The sequence below is a fragment of the Zootoca vivipara genome, chromosome 7, assembly GCF_965207765.1.
Source record: "Zootoca vivipara chromosome 7, rZooViv2.hap1.1, whole genome shotgun sequence".
Classification (NCBI taxonomy): Eukaryota; Metazoa; Chordata; class Lepidosauria; order Squamata; family Lacertidae; genus Zootoca; species Zootoca vivipara.
Window position 1 is genome coordinate 12,012,740 of NC_142590.1, and position 25,082 is coordinate 12,037,821.

General features: G+C 43.8%; 1 protein-coding gene across 2 annotated transcripts in view; it reads right to left on the reverse strand.

The window, feature by feature from the left end:
- BRINP3 (BMP/retinoic acid inducible neural specific 3) overlaps window positions 1-25,082 on the reverse strand; it is a 247,591-nt gene that overhangs the window by 93,395 nt on the left and 129,114 nt on the right. For both annotated transcript variants that reach the window (XM_088673731.1, XM_035123029.3), the window contains exons 3-4: window positions 16,789-16,979; window positions 6,055-6,245 (exon numbers count right to left, since the gene is read on the reverse strand). In XM_088673731.1, coding sequence (XP_088529857.1) covers window positions 6,055-6,245; window positions 16,789-16,979 — 382 coding nt within the window. The remainder of the gene's footprint in view (window positions 1-6,054; window positions 6,246-16,788; window positions 16,980-25,082) is intronic.

A 25,082-nucleotide genomic window follows, 5' to 3' on the forward strand; every position in this document is an offset into this window, starting at 1 on the left:
AAATGTTTGTTATACTCAAATCACAGTGCGGATAAGGATATCAATGGCTATGAATCATGATGGGATCAGAATCAGTAGAGCTCAAAATACCGGGTGTTGGACTTTACATAGACATTGGGTTGGTCCTTGTAGGAAGAGGATACTTGATTGTATCTCATCCTGCACCCTCTGGTCTGATTCAGTAGGGAACTTCTTATGTATGCAAGACACTACAGTGTGTAATTTTACAGAAGCCACCCCAGTTTCTGATTTTATCCCAGAATGTCCTGCTTTTCCTTGGAATGTCCCTACAGTATTTCCACCAGATAATTGTTGGAGGGAACGGAGCCATATGACCCCTGAGCCAAGGAGCTAAGTAACTATACAACCTTTAGAAGACATCTGAAGGCAGCCCTGTAGAGGGAAGTTTTAAAAATGTTTTATTATGCTTTTTATATATATTGGAAGCCGTCTAGAGTAGCTGGGGCAACCTAGTCAGATGGACAGAGTATAAATTATTAATAGCATAATTGGATGTCCCTATTTTCATTGGAGGAATGTTGGAGAGCATGTCATTAAGAGTCCATTGATACACAAGGCTCCCTAACGCAGAAAGTAACAAAGGATAATTGTGCTAAATGGACAGACATGTAGGATGCAAAGTTGAAAATTTTCTCAATACAGTCATATCTCATGTTACGTCTGCTGCGGGTTTATGTCTTTTCAGGCTCCGCTCCGCGCCAAGTCCAGAAGTACCGGAAAGGGTTAATTCCGGGTTTGGTGTGCGCGCATGCGCAGAAGCGTCAAATCACACTTTGCGCATGCGCAGAAGCGCCGAATCACAACCTCCACATGCGCAGACGCGGGTTGCAAACGCTGCGGGTTGTGAACGTGCATCCCACACGGATCACGTTCATACCTACCAAGTTGCTGTCAGAGAAATAAGGGACCGGGCCGGAAATAGGAGACCGGAAGTAGCGCTGCCGCCATTTTGGAACTCGGTGGAGCATGCTCAGAAGTGACTTTTGATGCTGCTTTGCCCAGTTCCAAAATGGCCACCGCGCCAGAATAATAAACCGGGAAAAAACAAAAAATCTGTTTTTTCAGCTAGGAACAGCTGGAAAAACAGGGATTTCCCGGGGAAAACGGGAGACTTGGCAGCTATGCACGTTCACAACCCGAACGTCCACTGTACTCCCTTAAAACAAATAAACTGAAGGCCATGTCTGGCACAAAATACTACAGCTTAATCAACAAGACAAAACAATGAGATGTAGAGGTGCAAAAAATAATAATTTAAAATGCCATTAGCGAAAGAAAAATCTCCCCTATAACAGAAACATTTCCCTCTGCCTGAAAGCTTTCACATTGGGCACAGAAGCCTAACAATGTTAGCTCTTTCATGTTTCCAACATGGCAGGTTGTCTGTTCTTGTAAATGAGTGCATAAACTGAATATAGGCCTCAGGCTTCTGGCATGTTGCTAGTGAAGCCCCTCAGGCACAATATCCATTGATTTACAAAACAAATGCAACCACTTCAAAACAGAGCGATGCATACATTGGAAGGCCTAATAAGGTATCTCAGGCAAGGTGGTTATGGCTACAGACTTCATGTCACATGCACACATTTGGGAGGAGAAGTCATCCCATGTGCAACATGCCATAGCCCACAACAGATTTGTCCACGGTAAGGTAAAAGGTAAAGGTAAAGGACCCCTGGACGGTTAAGTCCAGTCAAAGGCGACTGGGGTTGTGGCGCTCATCTTGCTTTCAGGCCGAGGGAGCCGGCGTTTGTCCACAGACAGTTTTTTGGTCATGTGGCCAGCATGACTAAACCACTTCTGGCGCAACAGAACACAATGACGGAAACCAGAGCACATGGAAATGCCATTTACCTTCCCGCTGCAGCAGTACCTATTTATCTTACCTGCACTGGCATGTTTTCAAACTGGTAGGTTGGCAGGAGTTGGGACAAAACAACGGGAGCTGACCCTGTTGCGGGGATTCAAACTGCTGACCTTCCGATAAGCAAGCCCAAGAGGCTCACAGTGGTTTAGACCACAGTGCCACCCGGTAACAGAACTTGATGAGCAGTAAGCCTTAAACTGGCCATCTGAGGAATCTCAGCAAGTGATTCATTCTGTGCATCAGCACCAAGCTTTGTCTAAATGATAAGCATTTAGAATGATGGGTCCTGGACACTCTTGCAGCAAGAGACGCCCACTGGAATGTCCACCTACTCCTTTTGTAGGCACCCAACATGATGCAACATCCTGATTCCCCATGAACCAGGGGTGATGGAGCTTGTATGCTTTCCCTGCACCCCCATCATGTATTAATTCACCGAGTTTCATGAATGCCTAGGGAGGGGTACAGTTCCTGTTTGATTGTAATGGTCTCAGAAGACATGCCTACCTAAACCAGGCTCATTTACTGCTACAACCCAGAGAGGAAATGTGGGAGGGTACGGTTCTTGCCTTGTACATCAACTGCGCATTACAAGACAACAAAGTTAATTGACCACAATGGAACCTACAAGCTTTGGCAATGCCATTCTTTAAGAGATGGCTCCTGGAATGGTTCCCAGGACTGTAGCAATTTGTGCACAAGCGTTGGAAAAAGGATCCATCTGTCCAACTTGCCCGCAGTTGAACCTGTGAACTGTAGCTAGAATCTGGACTCTGGTGTGATTGTTGACCTCTCTGCAAAACATGCAGACGACTACAGGAGCCATATCATAGCTGCATCATGCTGTGTCAAAGCAGCTCCAATCCATTATGTTGGCACCCCATCAACTGCCATTCTACACAAATGCTTCCTACACCAGCAGCTGTGTATAAATTTATACTGCCTCTATCTGAAAAAGCTAAACTGTTTACAATTTAAACTTGGGGCAGCTTCAAACATGCCTGCCCACCACTTGATTGCAAATTGGCCTTCCTGAATGTTTCATACTCACAGGTGAACCACCAAAGGGAAAAAAAATGCCTGCATCACTTCACCTCACCTCAGACACAACATTTTACAACAATGGCAGCTCAACGATTTGGCTGCAAGTCATCAAGTGTTGAGTAATCAAGCAGTGTGTGTGTGTGTACTGGCCCTTTTTATTTGTATACATAGCAAAAGTGAGGATGTTGACAGAATTAAGCTACAGCTGTGTGACAAGTTTTTGGTGGCTCAGTTTTAGGTGATGATAATGATGGCATAAATTAGACGCTAGTTGTAAGAAGGTAAAAATAGAATGCAAAGTTCTGAAATATTCATAATCGAAAAATGTAAAAACAACAACCCAACTCTCCTTTCAAAGCATCTTCCACTATTATAATCAAGAAACTCAAAGCAGCTATTACTTGTGCATAAAGCCTCAGTTTTGAAATGCATTGTTTTTAGCCAGCAAAGCTGATAGCTTTATATATATTGTAAAGTAAATAACAACAATAGCAGAAAACCTTAGACCAGTGTTTCCCAACCTTGTGCCTCCAGATGTTTTGGGACTACAACTCCCATCATCCCTAGCTAGCAAGACCAGTGGACAGGAATGATGGGAATTGTAGTCCGAAAACAGCTGGAGGCACAAGGTTGGGAAACACTGCCTTAGACTATCCACCACAGAGTCTTGGTTTATTGACCTACACATAGCTGGTTAGGAAATCTAAACAGGACAGAAGCAGGAGCCATAAACACTTGCACTTGAGGGCTGTTTCACACATTTCATTCTTCTTGTTTCATCCCTAAAATGTTTTTGATCTGGGACAGTCAATCTGCTGCCCTACAGATATTGCCGGGACTGCAAATCCCATTATTCCTGACATACTCCCTGGGGATGATGTGTGTTGTAGTTCAAGAACATTTGGTGATTGCCACCCCTGTTTTAGATTTACTCCTTAAAAATAAATAAAATGTACCATACTGGGACACTCATCAGCAAGCCATGACGGGCTGCAGTGTGTAAACTCAATGGCAAGTCAGGGTGAGCCTCTGTGGGTTGTGTAAAATGGCACCGAGATTGCACCTTGGCAATCTTGCTTCATCCAAATTTATCAGTAGACATCTAACCTGTGCATGCAACCTGATCTCAAAGTCTCAGCTCAGCAGCTCTAATCAATACAACAAGCAAACCGCTAGTTTTTTTTAAATTGTAAGACATTCCTGTCTCTCAACTTGATGTTTTCTCATGGAAAGGACACCTGCCAGCCTGATCTCATGAGGAATTAGGAGGTTCTACAGCAGGCACCCCCAAACTGCGTCCCTCCAGATGTTTTGGCCTACAACTCCCATGATCCCTAGCTAACAGGACCAGTGGTCGGGGAAGATGGGAATTGTAGTCCAAAACATCTGGAGGGCCGAAGTTTGGGGATGCCTGTTCTACAGTGATAGAAAAACTTGGACATAGCATACACAACCCTGTTCTGCACCTCGTACATGCAAACAAACACCCTTCTTGCTACAGAATGGAGGTGCCAAGCGGTTCCGTGATAATGGAAGAAATAATGCACTCACCGCTATCTGTCTCTTAAAATTCTCTTCCATGGCAAAGGTTTTAGCTAAGCCCTGATGATGGAACCATAGGACCAACTAAGATGAGACACCAACCACATAATTACCAATTGTATGATTAACTTTCTAAAAAGTAAACGGCAAGGAGGCCCCAATCCAGATTGGGATGCTGCCCTGGGGGCTTTGAACAATTTTGCTCCCTGCTGTGATCCCAGTCCAGACTGAGAGGCCCATGCCTACAGTTTGGGAGCTCTCACACACCCCACTATCAGGAGTATGGGCAGGAGCCAGGCCCTGGGACCCATAAGGCTTTGCAGGACTAGGGCCCTCCTCAGCTTGTTCTGGAGAAGCAAGGCGCGGCTGCTCAGGTGAGGCCACTTGGTAACTCACTGCACCTGGTGGCAAGAGCCGGGGAGGGATATAAGCTCAGCATTTCCCTTCAGCTCTTTGCCACAGCAACGCGATCCCTGCCTCATTGTGTCTGGCCTCTTGCTCTTTGCTTCTCAATCCTCGGACCCTCGCTTTCATGGCGCCTTGCTCCTCGACCCTCAGACCCTTGCCTTTGTGATACTCTGCTTCCCGACCTTTGGTTCCTTGACTTCGTGACTCCCTGCTGCTTGACCCTCAGCCCTGTGCCACCTGGACTCTCGTTCCTGCTTCTACACCGCCATCTTGCCCCCGGTCCTGACGTCCTCAGTCGGGACTGCTACCTCCCGCTGACTGGACCGTGACACTCGCTAACAATTCAAATAGGAGATGCAGGTGGCCTGACACGAACTGGGACTGTGCTGGGTGGGGCACAACATGTCAAAAGAAACATACCCCCCACAATCAGGGTCCCTGTACTTGCAATATACTTATTTTTTTTTAAAGCCACTAACACAATTACAAAGTGATTGGTGTCTTGCCTAGTTTGGCCCTCAGTATATGATTCAGCTATAAGAATAAAAAAAATAATGAAGGATATGTTTTACAGAGAGCCAGAGTGTTAAACAGATTTGGGTTCAAATCTTATCTCAAATTCTCAACGAACTGGCAAGTTTATGTCTCTGGATTGTACTACATTCAGAGTGTAGGTGGGGATTCATATAACTGAATGCATGTTTAGGGTGTACTTTTATACTGAGAAGCATTCACTCATGTGAACCCCTGCATTTACTCAGAAGTGGTACAGTCCAGACATGAGTTTATCACCTCAGTAGAACTTGGAACCTGCTTAAGGATTCATCAGGTGGCCTTTGCATATCCCTGGGTGGTGGAGGCAAAATACTGTGAGAGCTCTGGGACTTCTGAGGCCTCTTTCCCCCAATATGCTCTCTGAACACCACAAGAGATAGCAGAGGACTCCCTGGAGCAGGCTCCACGAGGAGTCGGAGTTAGCAGAAGAAATATTAACAGATCTGGAGCAAGCCTGGGTGTGTGCACAAGGTCCTGGCCCATAAATCCTCACCTGTAATCTGGACTTGCCACACTTATATTGCAGAGCCGTTTGGAGAACCAACAAGATCAAAGAAATGTATTACAAGAAAATAACAAAAGTTTTTCTCACGTGGTTCCAGAGAACATTTATATACCTTTATGGCGGTGGAGGCAATCTGAATATGGTGAAGTCTTCTCAGGGTGCTGTCCCGGTCAATGAAGTAGGAGGCTGCCAGTTGGTGTAATGTTTCTAGTGTCACTGTGGTACTGTTAATGCTGGGATCACTTGCTTCCGATCTCTTACTCAGCTTCCGCTTGTCCACAAAAATGGTGAGTGACTCCTCTCCTGCATAAGCGATATAACAACATTATAGTTAAAGTTGCCATGATGATGATGATGATTACATAACTAGAGATGGCTGGGTTGTTGATTTTTTTGTTCTCTAAGTTTCTCATTTTCCCCCTAATGTTAAATTCAGTTCTTCACAATTCTACAGGAATTTGCATTTCTTTTTTAAAAGTTGTGAATCTTCACCAGCATTTCCCCATGAATTTCTCCCAATATATGTGTTTGCATGCAATTTTGACTTATGCGCACATTTTTGAAAGCATTTTCACCCAATAAAATGTTTTTGTATGTTCTTTTCATTAATATATTCATTTTATGTACACAATTCCCTAATGTGCAGTTTTGTAAATATTCTTTTTAAAGGCATGTTTTATTACATTTCCAAAAAAAATTGCATAAACATTCCAATACACAATATATTTTTCTAATGTTTTGTCCATTTCCTGTCCCATTTTCCATGGTGTTTTTATTATTATTATTTCTACCCCTTGCTGCACCTTATCTTCCCTCTCTTAAATCTTAACAATAATACAATAAGCTCTAATGCCTTCTGTTGCTCATAGTTCAAATCCTGCTCGCGAATTCACCATAGTATAATATTTCTTTAAACAGTCTGAAAAAGGCTTCCATCTTCCATAAAGCAATCATCATTCTCTTATTCTAGTGGTTAGCTTTGCTGATTCAGCATTGTCCATAACTCTACTTATCCATTCTTCTTTGGAGGGAACGCCTTAATCTTTCCGTTTTTGTGCATGAAGAATCCTAGCTGCTGTAAAAAGGAAAAAATCTAAAGGGCCCCTGGACGGTTAAGTCCAGTCAAAGGCTGGGGTTGCAGCGCTCATCTCGCTTTGAGGCCGAGGGAGCCGGTGTTTGTCTACAGATAGTTTTCCGGGTCATGTGGCCAGCATGGCTAAACTGCTTCACCATGGAACACTGTGACGGAAGCCAGAGCACGCGGAAATGCCATTTACCTTCCTGCCACAGCAGTACCTATTTATCTACTTGCACTAGCATGCTTTTGAACTGCTAGGTTGGCAGGAGCTGGGACAGAGCAACGGGAGCTCACTCCATCATGGGGATTCAAACCTTCCAATCGGCAAGCCCAAGAGGCTCAGTAGTTTAGACCACAACACCACCCACGTCCCCTAACTGCTGTACATAAACAACTTAATCATCTTTTTTGGAATTTCGGTCCCTATAATGCAGGGACCCTCCAGATGTTTTGGACTACAATTCCCATCTTCCCCGACCACTGGTCCTGTTAGCTAGGGATCATGGGAGTTGTAGGCCAAAACATCTGGAGGGCCGCAGTTTGGAGATGCCTGCTATAATGCCTAGAATACAGTTTTGTGAACATTCTTTGGTTGGAGAAGCGCACCGCAAAATTCAGAGAAGAGGTCCTCTCTCTCTCTTGTTATTCCCATTGCGTCCCAATTACGTTGTGTACGAGGGGAAATAAGGCAGTGACCGATCCTCAAGCACAAAAGATAAAACGATGATATAGTTAACACGAGGATTAACGTGGGAGAAAACTGGAGATTAATTCTTGCAAACAAACACTTAATTTACAATTGCAAATAGACGCTTCTGCCACACTTGACACATGGATGAATCTTTTCTTGCCAGCCGCAGTCCACAGGCGTGAAATAGGCTTAGAAGACGATCTAAACATTAGCTAACAAATGGACGTGATTTGGAATACTATTCAAGGTGGTGAGTCTTAAGGACTCAAAAAGGATTAATCACAGTGTGTAGCAAAAGGAGGGAGGGCGGAAAAAGATTATGCAGCACTATAACCACACAGCTGTGAGTCCTACATGCTGTAAGAAACATCTGCAAAAGTTCTAGAGGCAGTCCTGCCTCAGCTGCCACAAGCAAAATGGAAGTGTGTACAAATAATTTTTTCTTTCCAGCTCACCAGGGAGAAAACAAAACCCCAAAGTCCTGTGTAATCCCATAATTGGTTCATGGGTTTATGGGGCCTTTACTCCAGTAATGTCCTTGTCTTGGACAGATATTCATCACTGGGCAAAGATTGACATTCATACTCTAGACCAGGCATCCCCAAACTGCGGCCCTCCCTCCAGATGTTTTGGCCTACAACTCCCATGATCCCTAGCTAACAGGACCAGTGGTTGGGGAAGATGGGAATTGTAGTCCAAAAACATCTGGAGGGCCGAAGTTTGGGGATGCCTGCTCTAGACGGACCTTTGCATAGTATTTTCCAATGTCTTTGCTAAACCTGAAATGTGCACGCTATTCCTGAGTTCTGTTCCTGAGTCTAGACTTAATTCTTCACAAGTATACAATATTTTTTCTAGGCCATAATATGCAGTAGTGAGGCATGGGCTATGACATCATCTTAATGACGTGTTAAGATCACCAAAACTGCCTAGAAATAAATTCACACATGACTCAAATTTTAGTTTGAGGTTTGGCATAATTATGGGCACAACTTTATTGATTACAAGCTGTGATTGGTTTGCTTAGGCATTGTTTCAGACTATCTGAACCTGTCACAGACTATCCAGGACAGGAACAGAACTGACAACTGCCAGTTGCAGAGGTCAGTCAAGGTGAGCACCCCGGGAGATTGATTGGGATGGGTGCAAATCCCTAAAATCACACCCAGAATGCTCCCAGGGGCTCTTGCACTGCCCTATCCCCCTTTCAGGGGTCAGACAAATGCATGGTGAGCCACTGGATTCCTTTAATGGAATACATACACAGCAACCATTGGAGGGACAGGTCACAGCCACACCTTGTCCCCTCCACACACATTAACCAATGCCCAACTGCAAACCTTACAAAGTTGTGACAATTTGCTACATGGTAGGCAAAACCCAAAAGGCACCAGCCAATCAGCCAAGTGGGGAAAATTCCTACTGGGCCCCTGCCCCCAAAGCAGATGACCCACGACGGTATAGCAAGGTCAACACAGATCCTAAGTATAGGGAGGGTGGGTGGGTAATCCGGTGGACGAAGCGAAACAGAAGAATCTCAATGCAATTTCTGCAACCCCATTGGCCGGAACAGGTCCCATGCTTCCAAGGGACCAATCGGGTAGCTGTGGTAATCTAAACTTACCCACCCCAGCAACAGAGAGTCAGTTGCGGTGACCTCACTGCAACACATGCTCTCTGGGAGGAGAACCCGATTTGTGTGGAGGGATGAAGGCTGAGGCAGGGAAATGCACAAGGAAATGATGTGATGTCACATCGCCCAATTCACTCCTACAACAAAAGTGCCGCCAAAGAGGGATTTGCTGTTTTTAATTAGCATTGGTATAGAATCCTGTTGTGGCTACTTCAACGAGGAAGAAGCTGCACAATAGTTAGGAAATGGCAGGCTGCAATAATGAATTAAATCAGCATGGGTCTTAGGAGCAACTTCAGGAACGATTTAAATAGAAATGCAAATCACAAAATGTGTATAAGAGGCATTAGAATAATACTGTAACAGCTTTAGTTAAATATACATAAATATGACTTGGGAACATGTATTTTTATAATGTGTAATAATAGATGTCCCTATGATTAAAACACTTGGAGCTGTTTTCTGCCTCTAGACATATTTTGCACTGTAGACATATTCAAAAAGCCTACCTTCCAATTTTCTCGTCTTATTAGTAATGAAAGGAACATAAACCTTCCATTTTAAAACCATGCAGCGCTCCAGTTAGATGGCATGTGAAGAATGATGGACTATTTTGGGAAAGCAGCTAGCAATATATATTAGCCACTATCAGGGTAATAAGTGTGTAGCAATTCCCAGGATGGTATATATGCACACTGAGCTTGTTCCCGTCGCCTACTATGGCAATGAAACCATGTGACTCAAAGCCTACTGAGGTGTTAAGACTGTGAAGGCGAACTTGGTGCATAAAGTAGCCACTCCCCTGTTGTGCATGCATATAACACAAACCTTCGAAGGGAAGGAGGAAGGGAGCCTTGCTGCAGACAGACTTCCCTGCAGCGCTTGATCCCCAGTCTCCGAGCTCAATATTGCATGCAGCCTACACATGGGAAGGTCCCCTCTCTTCAGATGTTTGAGTTCCATATGCAGACTCCAGGGCTGTAACTACACTTCTCACTCTTGTGTTCTCCATAATCATAAATAGAATGGCCGAAGGGGGATTCCATAAGCACACTGTGCAGGAATAGTTGCGTGCCGAGGTTCCAAGACATCCCCCCCAATAACTCACACTTCACACAATATTTTAAATAAAAAAATTCCTTCAGTAGCACCTTAAAGACCAACTAAGTTATTATTTTGGTATGAGCTTTCGTGTGCATGCACACTTCATCAGAGGAAGTATGCATGCACACGAAAGCTCATACCAAAATAAAAACTTAGTTGGTCTTTAAGGTGCTACTGAAAGAATTTTTTTGCAGTGGTGCCTCACTAGACGAATTTAATTCGTTCCACGGGTCTTTTCTTATAACGAAAAATTTGTCTAGTGAATCCCATAGGAATGCATTGAATTTTTTTTGAATTTTTTTTTGCCCATAGGAGCGCATTAATTGAATTTCAATGCATTCCTATGGGAAACCGCGATTTCTTAGACGAATTTTTCATAAAACGAATTCGTCTAGTGAGGCAACCTCCGCTTGAAAAATCATTTCATTAAGCGGAAATTGCGTTAAGCAGGGCATTCGTTAAGCGAGGCACCACTGTATTTTGTTTTGACTCAGACCAACACGGCTACCTACCTGTAACAATATTTTAAGTTTAAGGTTTTGGGCATTAATTTGGCCACAACTTTTTAAAATACAACTGAATGAGAGTGGTTGCTTAGGCATTGGTTCTTGCCATCTGTCCCCCGCCTGGGACAGATCCGACTCCCACTAGCCTAGCAGGGGAGCCAGTAGGTGAGCACCCTCTGGGAGAGATCGGGGCAGGGGCCCACGCCCTTGACCTCATCCCTCCGATGCTCCCCTGGCCCCTAACGGGGATAAACGGACAAACATGTAGAGCCCCAGGATTCCTTTAAAGGAATACCCCTAAAGACAGCAGCAACCATGAGGGGCAGGCCCAACCAAAATCCGCACCCCTCCACCATCCAATTTGAACCAATGCCTAACTGCTAACCTTACAAGTTGTGACTTATCGCAGCGTAGTAGGCAAAAACCACCTGGCACCAGCCAATCGGCCAAGTGGCAAAATTCCTACCAGGCTCCTGATCCAAAACAGGCGACCCCATGAGAGGCGCAGCAAGGTCAATGCAAGAATACCTAAAATTAGAGGAGGGCGGGTGGGAGATTCGTTGCGATTAGCAATAGTGGAACTGAAAGCTGCTCGCTAAGCATATATAGGATAAGGCTGTCAATCAATCATTTGCTACATGCAAATTTCCCCAGCAATAGCACACCCACCAATCACACATGTGGCCATCCAAACTGACCCGCCTCTCCAACCCTGGGATGTCTTCTTAACCCTTCTGCAACCCATGTTCTCCTCTATGGGGAGACCCTGCTTTCTCCTTCCATACCCCATACCAGCTAGAGGGGGCTGGTGGAAGGTACTGCAATCTCATTCCATTAAAACGGATAGCATTTATGCCAATGACAAGCTGACTCTTCATCATTGTAAACTTTTTTAAGACTGAGGGTAACCTTACGTAACAGCAGTGAGTGAGTCCAGAGGCAAAAGTGGGTGACATAATAGAAGTGACTCTACCTTTGCACAGTGGTGTGTTCCATCTGCGTAAAAGTCAGAGGTTTCTACCCCACTGCTTGCCCACAGCTTTCAATCCTCCACTGGGGCAAGCAAGAGACATTATCACAGTTGAAGGGCATGTTGAAGCCTGGCAAAACTATCTGAGGAGTGTGCAGAGCAAAGGGGGTTGGTGAGAGGTGTGATCTGGGGAGAGGCTTGGAGGGCCACAATTGTCCCCCAAGCTGAGCTTTCGACCCCCATGGTAAACAGTACCTCCATAAAGTATATAAGGATCTGGTGACTTCTGTTTCAGTTTATCCGAAGAAGTGTGCATGCACACGAAAGCTCATACCAATGGCAAACTTAGTTGGTCTCTAAGGTGCTACTGGAAGGAATTTTTTAATTTTGTTCCAAAAAGTAAATGTGTTTTGGGGTTCACTTGAATGAAAAAGAGCATAGAAATTTAAGCAATCAATCAATTAATCAATACAATACAATACAATACAATACAAATGGAACACCGAAACACAAACCTACAGTGGATGAATAATACCATATGACAAGTTTAGATTGGCTCTGAGCAATAAGACTTTACACTGCCCATTTCTGGACAGTTGCTTTTATTTTCATTGCCATGATCCTACACGTTGTCGAAGGGAAACTCCCCACTGGGGTAGAAATCAAGTATCAAACAGAAGGAAAACTCATCAATCTGAGCAGGCTGAAAGCAAAGAGTAGGGTTGCTGTAACTTCCGTCATAGAGCTTCAGTATGCTGATGACAACGTAGTGGGTGCATGCTCAGAGGATGACCTCCAAACCATCCTAAATATCTTTGCAGAAGCTTACAAAAAACTTGGCCTATCGCTCAACATCCAAAAAACCAAAGTGCTGCACCAACAAGCACAAAATAACCCCTCTGCAGTGCCACAAATCCAACTCAATGGTGTAACATTGGAAAATGTCAATCACTTCTCCTACTTAGGCAGTTATCTTTCCACAAGGGTCAACATTGATGCTGAAATCCAGCACCGCCTGAGCTCTGCGAGTGCAGCTTTCTCCTGATTGAAGTGCAGAGTGTTTGAGTACCAGGACATTCACAGGGAAACCAATATGCTTGTTTACAAAGCTATTGTACTACTAACCTTACTGTATGCTTGTGAAACATGGACCACTTACAAATGCCATCTCCAACTCCTTGAAAGATTCCATCAACGGTGTCTCTGAAAATTTTTACACCACTTGGGAAGACTAATGAACTAATATCAGTGTACTGGATGAAGCAAAGATCACCAGTGTTGAAGCAATGATTTTTCAACATCAGCTTCGTTGGACTGGCCATGTTGTGCGGATGCCTGATGATCGTCTTCCAAAGCAACTACTCTATTCCGAACTTAAAAATGGAAAGCATAATGCTGGTGGTCAACAAAAGAGGTTTAAGGACTGTCTCAAGGCAAATCTAAAAAAATGTAGTACTGTATAAACACTGACAACTGGGAAACACTGGCCTGTGAGGAGAACAGCCTTTACTAAAGGTGCCATGGACTTTGAAGACACTCAAACTCAGAATGCAAGGGAGAAACGTGCTAAGAGGAAGGCATGCTTGGCAAATCCACACCATGATCAGCTCCCGCCTGGGAGCCAATGCCCCCACTGTGGAAGGACGTGTGGGTACAGAATTGGCCTCCACAGTCACTTACGGACTCATTGTTAAAACCGTGTTTATGGAAGACAATCTTACTCGGCTACGAGTAATCGCCAAAGAAGAAGAATAGTAGAAGTTCTCAAACATCAATTAAATGGCAGCAACAGGTGGTTCTGGGAAGACCATCCCACTCACAAGTTTTTTAGGCTACTGTGGAACACAACATTTCCTTTTGTGACCATGGCCTCAGGGAGATAAAAATATTCAAGCGAGTGCAGATAAAGCTCTATCCACACGGCTCCCATTAGCATCAACGGAAACGGCATACCTAAATTCATACATGCTGTTTTCAAAAGCGATGTCATTGTGTGCAACATTAAGAAATTTACAAGGGGAGGGGGCTGTATACCATCTATTTGATAATAGGTTGAATGGGAGGGGGAAATAATCCAGCAGAGAGATCTGGAGAAAAAGGAATAGGAATTATGCAGCGGGGAAGATAATTAGTGCTCAGAATTGCCCACCCAGGAAATCTCCAAAGAGTGACAATTGAGGGAAACTGTTTTATCCCTTGGTGGGTGATTATATTAAAGATAATGCCTGTGATTGTGTAGCCTTCCCGCCGGACAATCTTGTCGAACACCTTTGATTCCTGCAAAGAATGTCTTTAATTCATTTTTCTGAAAGTGAAGCCTCAACTGTATATTATGAAAATGACAGTCAGTCTTTTTCTCCTCTGGCAGGTGCTTGAGTTCTATAACATCTTGCTGCAGCATTCGTTTTGTAAAGGTCTTTTCCAGATATAGTTTCCTTTTGTCACTTAAGATAACAATATGTTAAGCCCCATCATAACTTCTCCCCCTCCCCCTCCTTTTTTAAAGAAAGAAGGAAAGAAAAAAGCAGATAGACCAAAATCTCACTGAAGTGAGGGTGCTTACGCACACACACAAAAATCTATCTGTGTTCCCAGCATACCATGACTGACAGTTCAATTGTATAAAACTTACAGACTCCCCCCCTTTCATAAAATGCTGATAAAAAACACTATTCGGTTTGCAGCTGCAGAGCAGGAATATGCTGTGTCAGGAGCTGACCATTTCGAATTGGTGTGTGCAACCTCTCTGATTAAAATGATACCTCTGTTCTGCTCGGCTTGCACTGCTCCCATCTACTGAATAGCATTTAAGTGAAGAGAAGATTACAAGTCTCAGGAGCTTTAATGGAAGTATGTTGGTTCGTGTTGGGGAAGAGACCGTCAGAGGAGTAGATATTTAACAGGTATGTATATTCAGTTCTAGGCTGCATAGTTCAGCAATCAGCGCGGGTTACTCCCCCCCCTCATTGTTAACTTTGTGCCAATCCTGCACGGGTTCAAGAGGCCCACAATAAATTGTCACCCTTTGTTTCCATTTTCCATTGATGGGCTGCCTCCCACTATTTAAATCAGGCATCCCCAAACTGTGGCCCTCCAGATGTTTTGGCCTACAACTCCCATGATCCCTAGCTAACAGGACCAGTGGTCGGGGATGATGGGAATTGTAGTCCAAAACATCTGGAGGGCCACAGTTTGGGGATGCCTGATTTAAATCCTTTTAAAAATGAAGAAATAACATAATGCTGCTACTACTAGCCTTAACTACTACTACTACTACTACCAGCCACCATCTTGGATTCCTCACATCCACCTCCGAAGTTAAGGCTTGAATCCAAAGTAGTGTTAATCCACTCATTCTACTATGGCAAGGATTTCTGGTTGCGTAATGGAACCCCCCCCCCAATGTTCTCCTCACCCAGAACAACCTCTAAATCGGTTCAGGGTTTTCACCACAATACTCCACAGTAGATCTGGGGAGGGTGGGAGAATCAGGGGGAGGGAGGGAGGAGAGGAGTGAAATTTCCATTGTGCAAGCATAAATCCTTAAAGGATTCCGGGGGCGTGATCTGGTCCTAAGCCTATGGAGGTTAGGGCCATAAGGCACGCCCCTAACAGTGATCACAGGAGGAGTTCCGGTTGATGTACATCACTGGGGCTCCTTACTGGTGGTTAACTCTTCCTGGACATCCAACACACAGGTTGGAGTCAGACATAACATAGACGGTTAGGATCCAATGCCTAAGCCAATACCACTCAACATCCGTAACCAATAAAGTTGTGGCCTTTTCGCCCATTTAAATCTATCTGATGTGCCGTGTGTCTTTATTCTCATGGGGAGGGAGGGACATTGCCACACAACTGGCCTCCACAGTCACTTACGGACTCACTGTTAAGACCGTGTTTTAATCTTACTCGGCAATCTTACTCGGATACGAGGAGTCGCCAAAGAAGAAGAAGAAGACGATAACCAAAATAAATAAATAAATGCATCTAGAAAAAGGGGTAGGCACAACACATGGATTGAAATTTCTCCAGTTCCAACATGTGGTTTTTTTTTAAAAAAAATAAAAAATCTGCAACTTGAGCAGAGTACTGACACTCCTTTATCCTATCCTTTATCTGAGAACATGAGCCTCAACACTGTGTAACACACTAAACAACCAAACATCAGAAATGAAAATGGTGATGAAGAAGATGGCCGAGCAAAGGGACAGGGGTATGAGAGGCAGGAAAGGGAAGGGAATAAGAAGGTGAACTGATTTATTACAATTGTCTTATCATGGAAACTCTAATATAGCATATATATATTAAAAAGGCTTCCAATCATTACGGTAGCTAAACTTTTGACCTTTTGATTTTAACCCATCCAAGCAGCAATTAACCCCAACCAAATGATATATGTTTAAAAATGAACTCTGTTCCTTCACAAGGTTTATTGGTTGTGTGAATATTGAAGGAAAGATTCCACTAAACTGGTCAGACCATAACTCATAATTCATAACTCAGTCTTTAAAATCTTTTGGCCATTCAGTGGCGACTTTTCCATGTTTTTTGTAAACGATGAATTTTTTTAAAACGAGTTTCTATATTTCAGACTGTATATGAATGTGATGGATTAAGTGATTGTGTGTGCGTGTGTGTGTGCATATTCTTCCCCTTCCTCTTTTTTCCAGTATATTTCAGAATTTATAAAACCTAAATTAAAAGAAATAACGGAGATTACTGAAAAAAAAATGCACCATGGGGTATATTATGTTCTTCCCATCATAGGCGGTTGTTGTTTTCACAATTAATGCATTTTTGCTGACAAGCTTAAATAGATAGGTAGAATACTGATCAAGTCACTTCTTGAGAGTGTCCTTACCTCCCAGGGTAGCAGACAGCAAGAAGTGTGTCCCATATTTCTTGATAAGGTTTTCTGTGATCTGCTGAAGGGTCGGCCTACGTCCTAATAGTCTTATGTTCCGGAAAAATTCAGGGGCGAGAGGCAGTGGGGAGCCAAGAAAATTCTTTCTCTCGACGGCTAAGTTATTTACTTTCCAACGGCCAAATTCCCTGGAAAGTAAAAGGAAAAAAAATATGTTTAGACATATTTAAAACACATTGTTTAGAGATTTTCACTAGAAAACTACACCAACCAGCTGTCTAGTGCTGTGTTTCTCCGAAAATAAGCCATACCCCGAAAATAAGCCATAGTGATAGGCAGTTTAACCTTGTAGGTTAAACTGTACCATACTTAATTAACAACAACAACAACAACAATCTTTATTACGGTCAATAGACCCATCAATTCGTTACCAAGCGATACACAGCTGGGACACCCCGCCCTCAAACCACTCAGACATCTTACTCAAATAAGACATCTTACTCAAAATAAGACACCCCCTGAAAATAAGCTGCCGTGGTTTTTTGAGGAAAAAGAAATATAAGACGGTGTCTTATTTTTGGAGAAACACAGTATATATGTATGTATTATTTATTTCTGATAGTCTGTCATGTATTTGATGCCTGAAACAAGCAAAACGTAAAACAGAGGGATCATTTCATAACAAAGCCATTGTGTGTAGAAAACAAAAACTTGTTTTAACAATGTCTCTCTTAAAAATTGACTACTTCCTTCTGCAGAGTGTGATGGTTGTCCGAAACAGGTTGGTTTTATTTTGCAAGGGATACTACTATAGCGACATCAACATGAATATTTGGAATTTTTCTTAGGGTGAGAGAAAACATCACACCAACTCAGGTTTGGCATGTTTTCAGAGCTGAATTGGAACACTGTTTCTTATGGAAGTCCACTACTCTCAGTCCTTTTCAAAGCATTTTCTTCTCTATTGAATTGTCCTCACTCTCAGTGGCCCTCATGAACATCACCAAGTAGCTATATCTGGTGGGTTATGCAACATGGCGACATCATCCCATTTCACTGCACAATCACCTGACCAGGAAGGATGAACAGCAATATCTAGGCAGGCGATGGCACTGAAGTGGCAGCAGGAAGGGGAAACAAAGACATTGAACTGGATTAAAGATGAAGAATTACATTCGCACCACAGGCATTAATTAACTTAGCAACACTAGGATGACAGTGTTCGCACCAATTCTACAGCTATTGCGAATGACCACTGATCATTTGCATGCATTTGAATACATCTATACCTGCCATCTGAATGCAACACTCGTAAGATTTTTACCAATTGCTTTTGCTGTAATAGACAACCATGTTATCCTTTTGCAGATTAATGCAGAATGGAATGAATTCATTGCTAAGTGCATGCACATTTGACACAGACTAGAAATTGACAAAGAAATAGAGTGATCGGTCCATCCCTGCTTTCTGAAAATATAAGCCCCCAAAGCACAGGTGTGAAGCTCTCCCTTTGGTTTTACTTCCTCACTTTAAATTACAAGAATGTCTGCAAAGCAGATCCTTAAATGGATGCAGTTTTTGATTACCGCTGAAGATAAATTATTCCAGAGGCTGCATTAAACACAAAGAATGGCACCTCCTATTTGCTGCTCCAAAATATATCAGTGGTTGCAATGAAAGCAAACAAGTCAATTAAGTAGTAATAAGCACATCTTTTATTCATTTGCTTACCAATTAAGATGCCGCTAAGAGTTATTAAGAAAAGGACACATTGTCCTCAAAATCTAATCAAGGGACCATTCTTGTTGCAAAACATCTGTGGAGTCCTCATTTAGACAGGGCATGCCAACAGTTAGCGCCATTTGCTCTGAGGGAAATTCAGAGTCCAGTTTCTGCGTACTACACTGAGATAACATAGGGGCTTTTGTCCATTTCTTTGGTGTTAGGGAACAAGGAATTAAGCACAGAAACTGATCACATTGATCCGTTTTTCTTCAAAGCCACATAAGGGGACGATTCATGCTTAACTTGGTCTACAGCGAAGCAGAGAGCCACGAGGAGAAGGCACTTCTCCTATAAATTTGCTTGCTTCCTTGTAGAATATCACAGAGTTTGTTGGACTCACAGTCCTAAGCAGAATACCTTCTGTATTGACATCTTCCATATGTACAAAACTTACCAAATGGGGATCTGAACCAGCACTGGACTAGTGCAGTAATTTTCCTCTCCTCCCAGGAAGGGAAAGTTCTGTGGATGGAACTCTGTGCACACAGCACTGGATACCTTAGTGTCTTGCCCCTTGAAGGTTAGGCCACCAAGGACGGGGGAGTATGGCCTCTCTAGTGGTGACATTATTAGCTTTGGTAAATTTACTAGCATCGATTGTTCATGGAATTTAGAGAGGTGGTGAAAGCTTTTCCATTCCCCAGGTTTATTGGGCTGAGTAACTTCAGAATGCAATGCTGATGTGTTTTTTAAAATATATATGCACATTTGTGTGTGTGTGTGTGTGTGTGTGTGTGTGTGTGTGTGTGTGTGTATACACTAACCATAAAACTCATTTTAGACCCAGCAGAAACTGTGGTATCTTTATGATATAGGGTTTACAGCGGTACCTTGGTTTATGAACTTAATCCGTTCCAGAAGTCTGTTCTTAAACCGAAACTGTTCTTAAATCGAGGCGCGCTTTCCCTAATGAGGCCTCCCGCTGCCGGTGCCCTCCCACCGTTCGGATTACGTTCTTAGACCGAGGTAAAGTTCGCAAACCAGGACACTATTTCCGGTTTTGCGGAGTTCTTAAACCGAACCGTTCATAAACAGGACTGTTCTTAAACTAAGGTACCACTGTATTTGCATCTATTTACTACCTGAGCCTACGTGGGAGGGGCTCGCAGCATTAACACCCCAAGAGGGCCTTGCTTCCCCCATCGCCACAGCCTTGGATGAAATCATACAAATTTGACAGTAAGAGCTGTTCGGCAGTGGAATTTGCTACCAAGGAGTGTGGTGGAGTCTCCTTCTTTGGAGGTCTTTAAGCAGAGGCTTGACAGGCATATGTCAAGAATGCTTTGATGGTGTTTCCTGCTCGGCAGGGGGTTGGACTGGATGGCCCTTGTGGTCTCTTCCAACTCTACGATTCTATGATTCTATTCTAAATCATAGAATGGTAGAGTTGGAAGGGACCCTGAGGATCATCTAGTCCAACCCCTTGTGATGCAGGAATACGCAGCTGTCCCATACAGGGATCAAACCTGCCACCTTGGTGGTGTCAGCACCATGATCTAACCAACTGAGCTATCCACAGATTCAAACAGAATTCAAACATCCCTCTGACTCTCCTCGTTCCCAGCTTGCTGCTTTGCTTCCAGCTCATATCTCTCTCAACTCTGCTTTTGCCCTTCTATCTACCTGCTGCCTGACACCTCCTTTGTTCGCTTAATGGCTCATCACCCAGGCGATCACCTCACCAGGAAGTTAGTCTGGCTTATATGTTAATATTTGCCCAATCCAGTGATTGGAAGGATCTTGGAACACAGCCTACCCACCCACCCCCATCCCAACTCATAATATTAGTATAACGACAGCTACCAAGGGGAGAAAGGAACAGGACTGAGACACGTGAGAAAGATGATTTAACCATTTCCTGCTAAGCATCCTAGGTCCCCATGAAAATCACCCTGAGATCATCTTCTGAGGCCCTCCTTCATGTGCTGCCTCCTTGAGAGGTCCGGAGGGTGGCAACACGAGAACGGGCCTTCTCTGCAGTGGCTCCCCATCTGTGGAATGCTCTCCCCAGGGAAGTTCACCTGGCGCCTTCATTATACACCTTTAGACGCCAGGCAAAAACATTCCTCTTTAACCAAACCAATGGTTGAGCTGATCAAGATCCCATAACCTTTTAAAATGTGGCTCTTTTTTTGGGGGGGTGTATTATTGGGTTATTGCTTTTATTTTTATTTTATATACTGTGATCTTTTTTATGTAAACCACCCTGAGACCTCTGGGTATAGGGCGGTATATAAATTCATTAAATAATAATAATAATAATTAAAAAGGTGCCATTTCCCACGGGAAAAGAGAATCTTGGGGGGGGGGGAGAGCAGCTTTTACTTTGTAATTTTACTGCCCACACCCCTGCATACAGCAGTCCCCATTGCACACATAGCTGCTATTTCAAAAGTAAAACCAGGCATTATAGGCCAGGGTTGGACATTCACCCCAGGCTTAAGAAACCATGAGTTTATGAAGTTGGGGGTGACCATTGTGACCCTGTGCTCCTTCCGCACAGATAGAATTGAGTAATAACTTCTAAATCAACCCTGCATAAGTGAACATCAGACTGGAGGGGGACCAGAGCCCACTTGTGCCATGGCACTTATTTATTTAAACAACACATTGATGTATCATGTGTTATTTCAGACAATATATATGTAGAGCTGGAGAACCTTGGGCTGGGATAAAACTCTGCAGAATTACAAGGCAATTCGCTGTGTGTGTGTGTGTGTGTGTAGGCAGATATTCTAATTTGTCTATTCACTTATTAGCTTAATAACTGAACGTTATTAAGAACTTCGCTGATAGTTCTGCCACCCTTCAAGAACATAGCAAAATTTCTGCTTCACTTTTCTGGAACCCAAAGGTGCCACTGAGATAAAACTGTTTTGACAGAGAAATAACACTTGAAGCATGTCATTTAAATATGGATATTTTAAATCTTCTGGATTTTTTTCTTCTTCCTTTGAGCCTGCTGCTGCTGCCGAGGGCTGTTTCGCACAAGCCCTGTCCAGATGAAAGGCACAGATAGACGGCCGTTCCTAGTTCTTATATAAACGGATGCACTGTGTTTCCAAAAGACAGCATGTATTCTGAGTGAAGGGTTTGTAAGAGTTGCATCAAAAGTCTATTGTGAGAAGATTAAGACAGCTATGCAATTAGCAGTGCTAAGCCTCATTAACAATAGCCTCATTATGTCTGTAAAGTGATATTAATGCTAGCAAACATCAATATTAATCAAAGGCAGATTCGGGCAATACTGACCAGGAAACTTGTTAGTGACAATTCTGTGGAGGCCAGAAGATTCTAACTACTGGCTTTTTGCATGCTGTAGTAAATATTTCAATGAAAACATATTGGGGAGCCTTTTCCTAAAAAGAGGATATATGTGTGCAAGCACACACACACACACACACACACACACACACACACACACACACGTGTGTGTGTGTGTGTGTGTGTGTGCATGCTTGCACAAACATGTACACACAAGTTGGATTATATGCACATAAATTTCAACGTAATTGACACGCTAATCAATGAACAGATTAATGAATTAAACAATTTTTAATTGGCTGACAGCCTTAGTCAGACATATTTACATGCATACTGTGAATATGGAACATTCCGAAGTCCTATACAAAGTGAAGCTCATCAGCAGAAATTTCATTTACTAAGCCCAAGAAATATTTCCTATGAAACGGTTCCTTGCTGCAGCTACCACCAGATGTTCAAAGAGATATATGTTACAGCTCTGGAGAAGCTATTGGTGAATTTAATGCAATGCCACGAAGCCTCCTGCTGACAGGGGGAAGTGCAGGGCTTCAAGAGAATTAATTGCACTTGATAATGGTTTCAGAATAAAATGAGTTTTGGAGACAATCAACAGCCGTAGCATGGAGCAATATACAGTTCATGACAAGTGTTTTGTATGGTGGAAGACACTCCAGATAAAAAGGGAAAAAATAATGATCCCTATTAAGTGAAGCAGAGCATTCGAATAATGGTTCCTATTAAATGAAGGAGGCCATTATAATTCTTGAAAACATGTCAATGCTTTGAGCATATATTCCGACACTGAGCAATTTCTAACTACGGTATAACATATAAAGCTGAATTACCACTCCAGTCCATTCATTTGCTATGGGAACAGGGGACCATAAGAACCTCTCCATTAACATCACCTCGAAGAGCCCATTTGACTAGCTAACCCTTCACTAAAAGAACTCTTTATGCATGATAACATGCACTATCTTAAAGCCACGACTATTGTCCAGGGCTAGTCATAATGAATGGTCACATCACATCTGGGCACAGGGGCTTCCAGCTAGCTTCTGGGCAGAGGACTGAGTGCAAATCATTTCATGTGAAGTCTTTTCTTTGACGAAGACTAAAGCTGTGTTCCTCCTGCCAACCTAGCAGTTCGAAAGCAAGTAAATAAATAGGTACCACTCCGGCGGGAAGGTAAACGGCGTTTCCGTGTGCTGTTCTGGTTCTCCAGAAGCGGCTTAGTCATGCTGGCCACATGACCTGGCAGCTGTACGCCGGCTCCCTTGGCCAATAAAGCGAGATGGGCACCGCAACCCCAGAGTCATCCGTGACTGGACCTAATGTTCAGGGGTCCTTTTACCTTTACCTTAAAGCTGTGTTCACACTTCCCTTTGCTGTGCACTTGCTACATTTCTGAGGCTGACTTTTCCACCCATGTTTGCATGATGTTATTCAAAGTGCATATGTATCTTGTATTTTTTTTTAAAAAAACACAAAAACATAAAATGCAACTGTTTAATGTGCTGTTTGTCAAACCAGCTTCATGCCGTATGGAGTCCTTAAGTCATCCCTAGGATATCTCTAGATAACGTGTGAACTCCTATGCGTAGAGGAAAGACATTCCCACCCTGTCAATGTCCTCTGGTGCAGAGGCGCCATCTAGGGTGCGAGTGTTAAGGAAAGATGCCCCGGCTCTTACTGAAGCTGTACATGCAGTTCTTAGGGCGCTTGGCACTCAGTGCACGTAGCCCATAGCTGCCAAGTTCCGGCCTGAGAAATAAGGGACTGGACCGGAAGTAGCAGACCGGAAGTAGCGCTGCCGCCATTTTGGAACTGGGCGGAGCATGCTCAGAAGCTACTTTTGAAGCTGCTCTGCCCTGTTCCAAAATGGCCGCCACACCAGAAGTCGCGCTGCAGCCATTTTGGAACTGGGCAAAGCAGCATCAAAAGTCGCTTCTGAGCATGCTCTGCCCAGTTCCAAAATGGCCGCCGTGCCAGAATAAACCGGGGAAAAACAAAAAAATCTGTTTTTTTCGGCTGGGGACAGCTGGAAAAACGGGAGTTTCCTGGGGTATACGGGAGACTTGGCAGCTATGACGTAGCCGTCAGTGTATTTGGCACAATGTAGGCAGGAGCTGGGACTTTTTCCCTCGGCAGCTGTGGCAGCAGGAGGAGAAGCCAGCGCTCAGGATGCTTGCCGCATGCATGTGACATTACAGACATGTGTGACAGGCCCCCCCATCTGCCTTGAAGATCCCGGGCCCCAGGAAAATCAGATTGGCCTTGACTAGAGCCAGGGCCTTTTTGGCCGTGACCCCGGCCCGGTGGAACACTCTCCCACAAGAGACCAGGGCCCTGCGGGATTTGATACATTTTTGCAGGGCCTGGAGAGCTGTTCTGCCAGGCCTTTGGGCAGGATGCAGTTTGACTTACTTTCCTTTGTATAAAACAAGCCCGAAGGAGGCCCCCAACCCGCTCACAGGTCCTTGTATGATCAGTGGAAACAGTTGGTCCTGGTGAGTATTAACCACTCTCAGTTCCAACCAGATAATTGCCACCTGCCCAGATTTTAACTTGTCTGAATTAATTTTAAGATGTATTTTAATTAATTGAGGTCTGTTTTTATGCATATTGTGTTGTTTTTATGATGTTAGCCGCTCTGAGCCTGGCCTCGGCCTCGGAGGGTGGGATACAAATAAATTATTATTATTATTATTATTATTATTATTATTATTATTATTATTATTATTTGGTGTGCATGCTCTGGTGTGCAATGCTTTTTTTCTAAAAAAAATGTTTAGGGGTACTCTCATTTTGGATGCTCCCCTCCCCCCTTGCCCCTCCCTCCCCCTCCCCCTCAACCCCCGGATGAGGGATTCAAGGCAGCAGTGGTGCTGAGAGGACAGGAACATAGCTGCCAAGTCTCCTGTTTTCCCCGGGAAATCCCCGTTTTTCCAGCTGTTCCTAGCTGAAAAAATGGATTTTTTCGTTTTTTCCTGATTTATTCTGGCACGGTGGCCATTTTGGAACTGGGCGGAGCATGCTCAGAAGCGACTTTTGATGCTGCTCTGCCCAGTTCCAAAATGGCTGCAGTACGACTTCTGGCGCGGCGGCCATTTTGGAACTGGGCAAAGCAGCATCAAAAGTCACTTCTCAGCATGCTCCGCCCAGTTCCAAAATGGCGGCAGCGCTACTTCCGGTCTGCTATTTCCGGCCCGGTCCCTTATTTTTCTGACAGCAACTTTGCA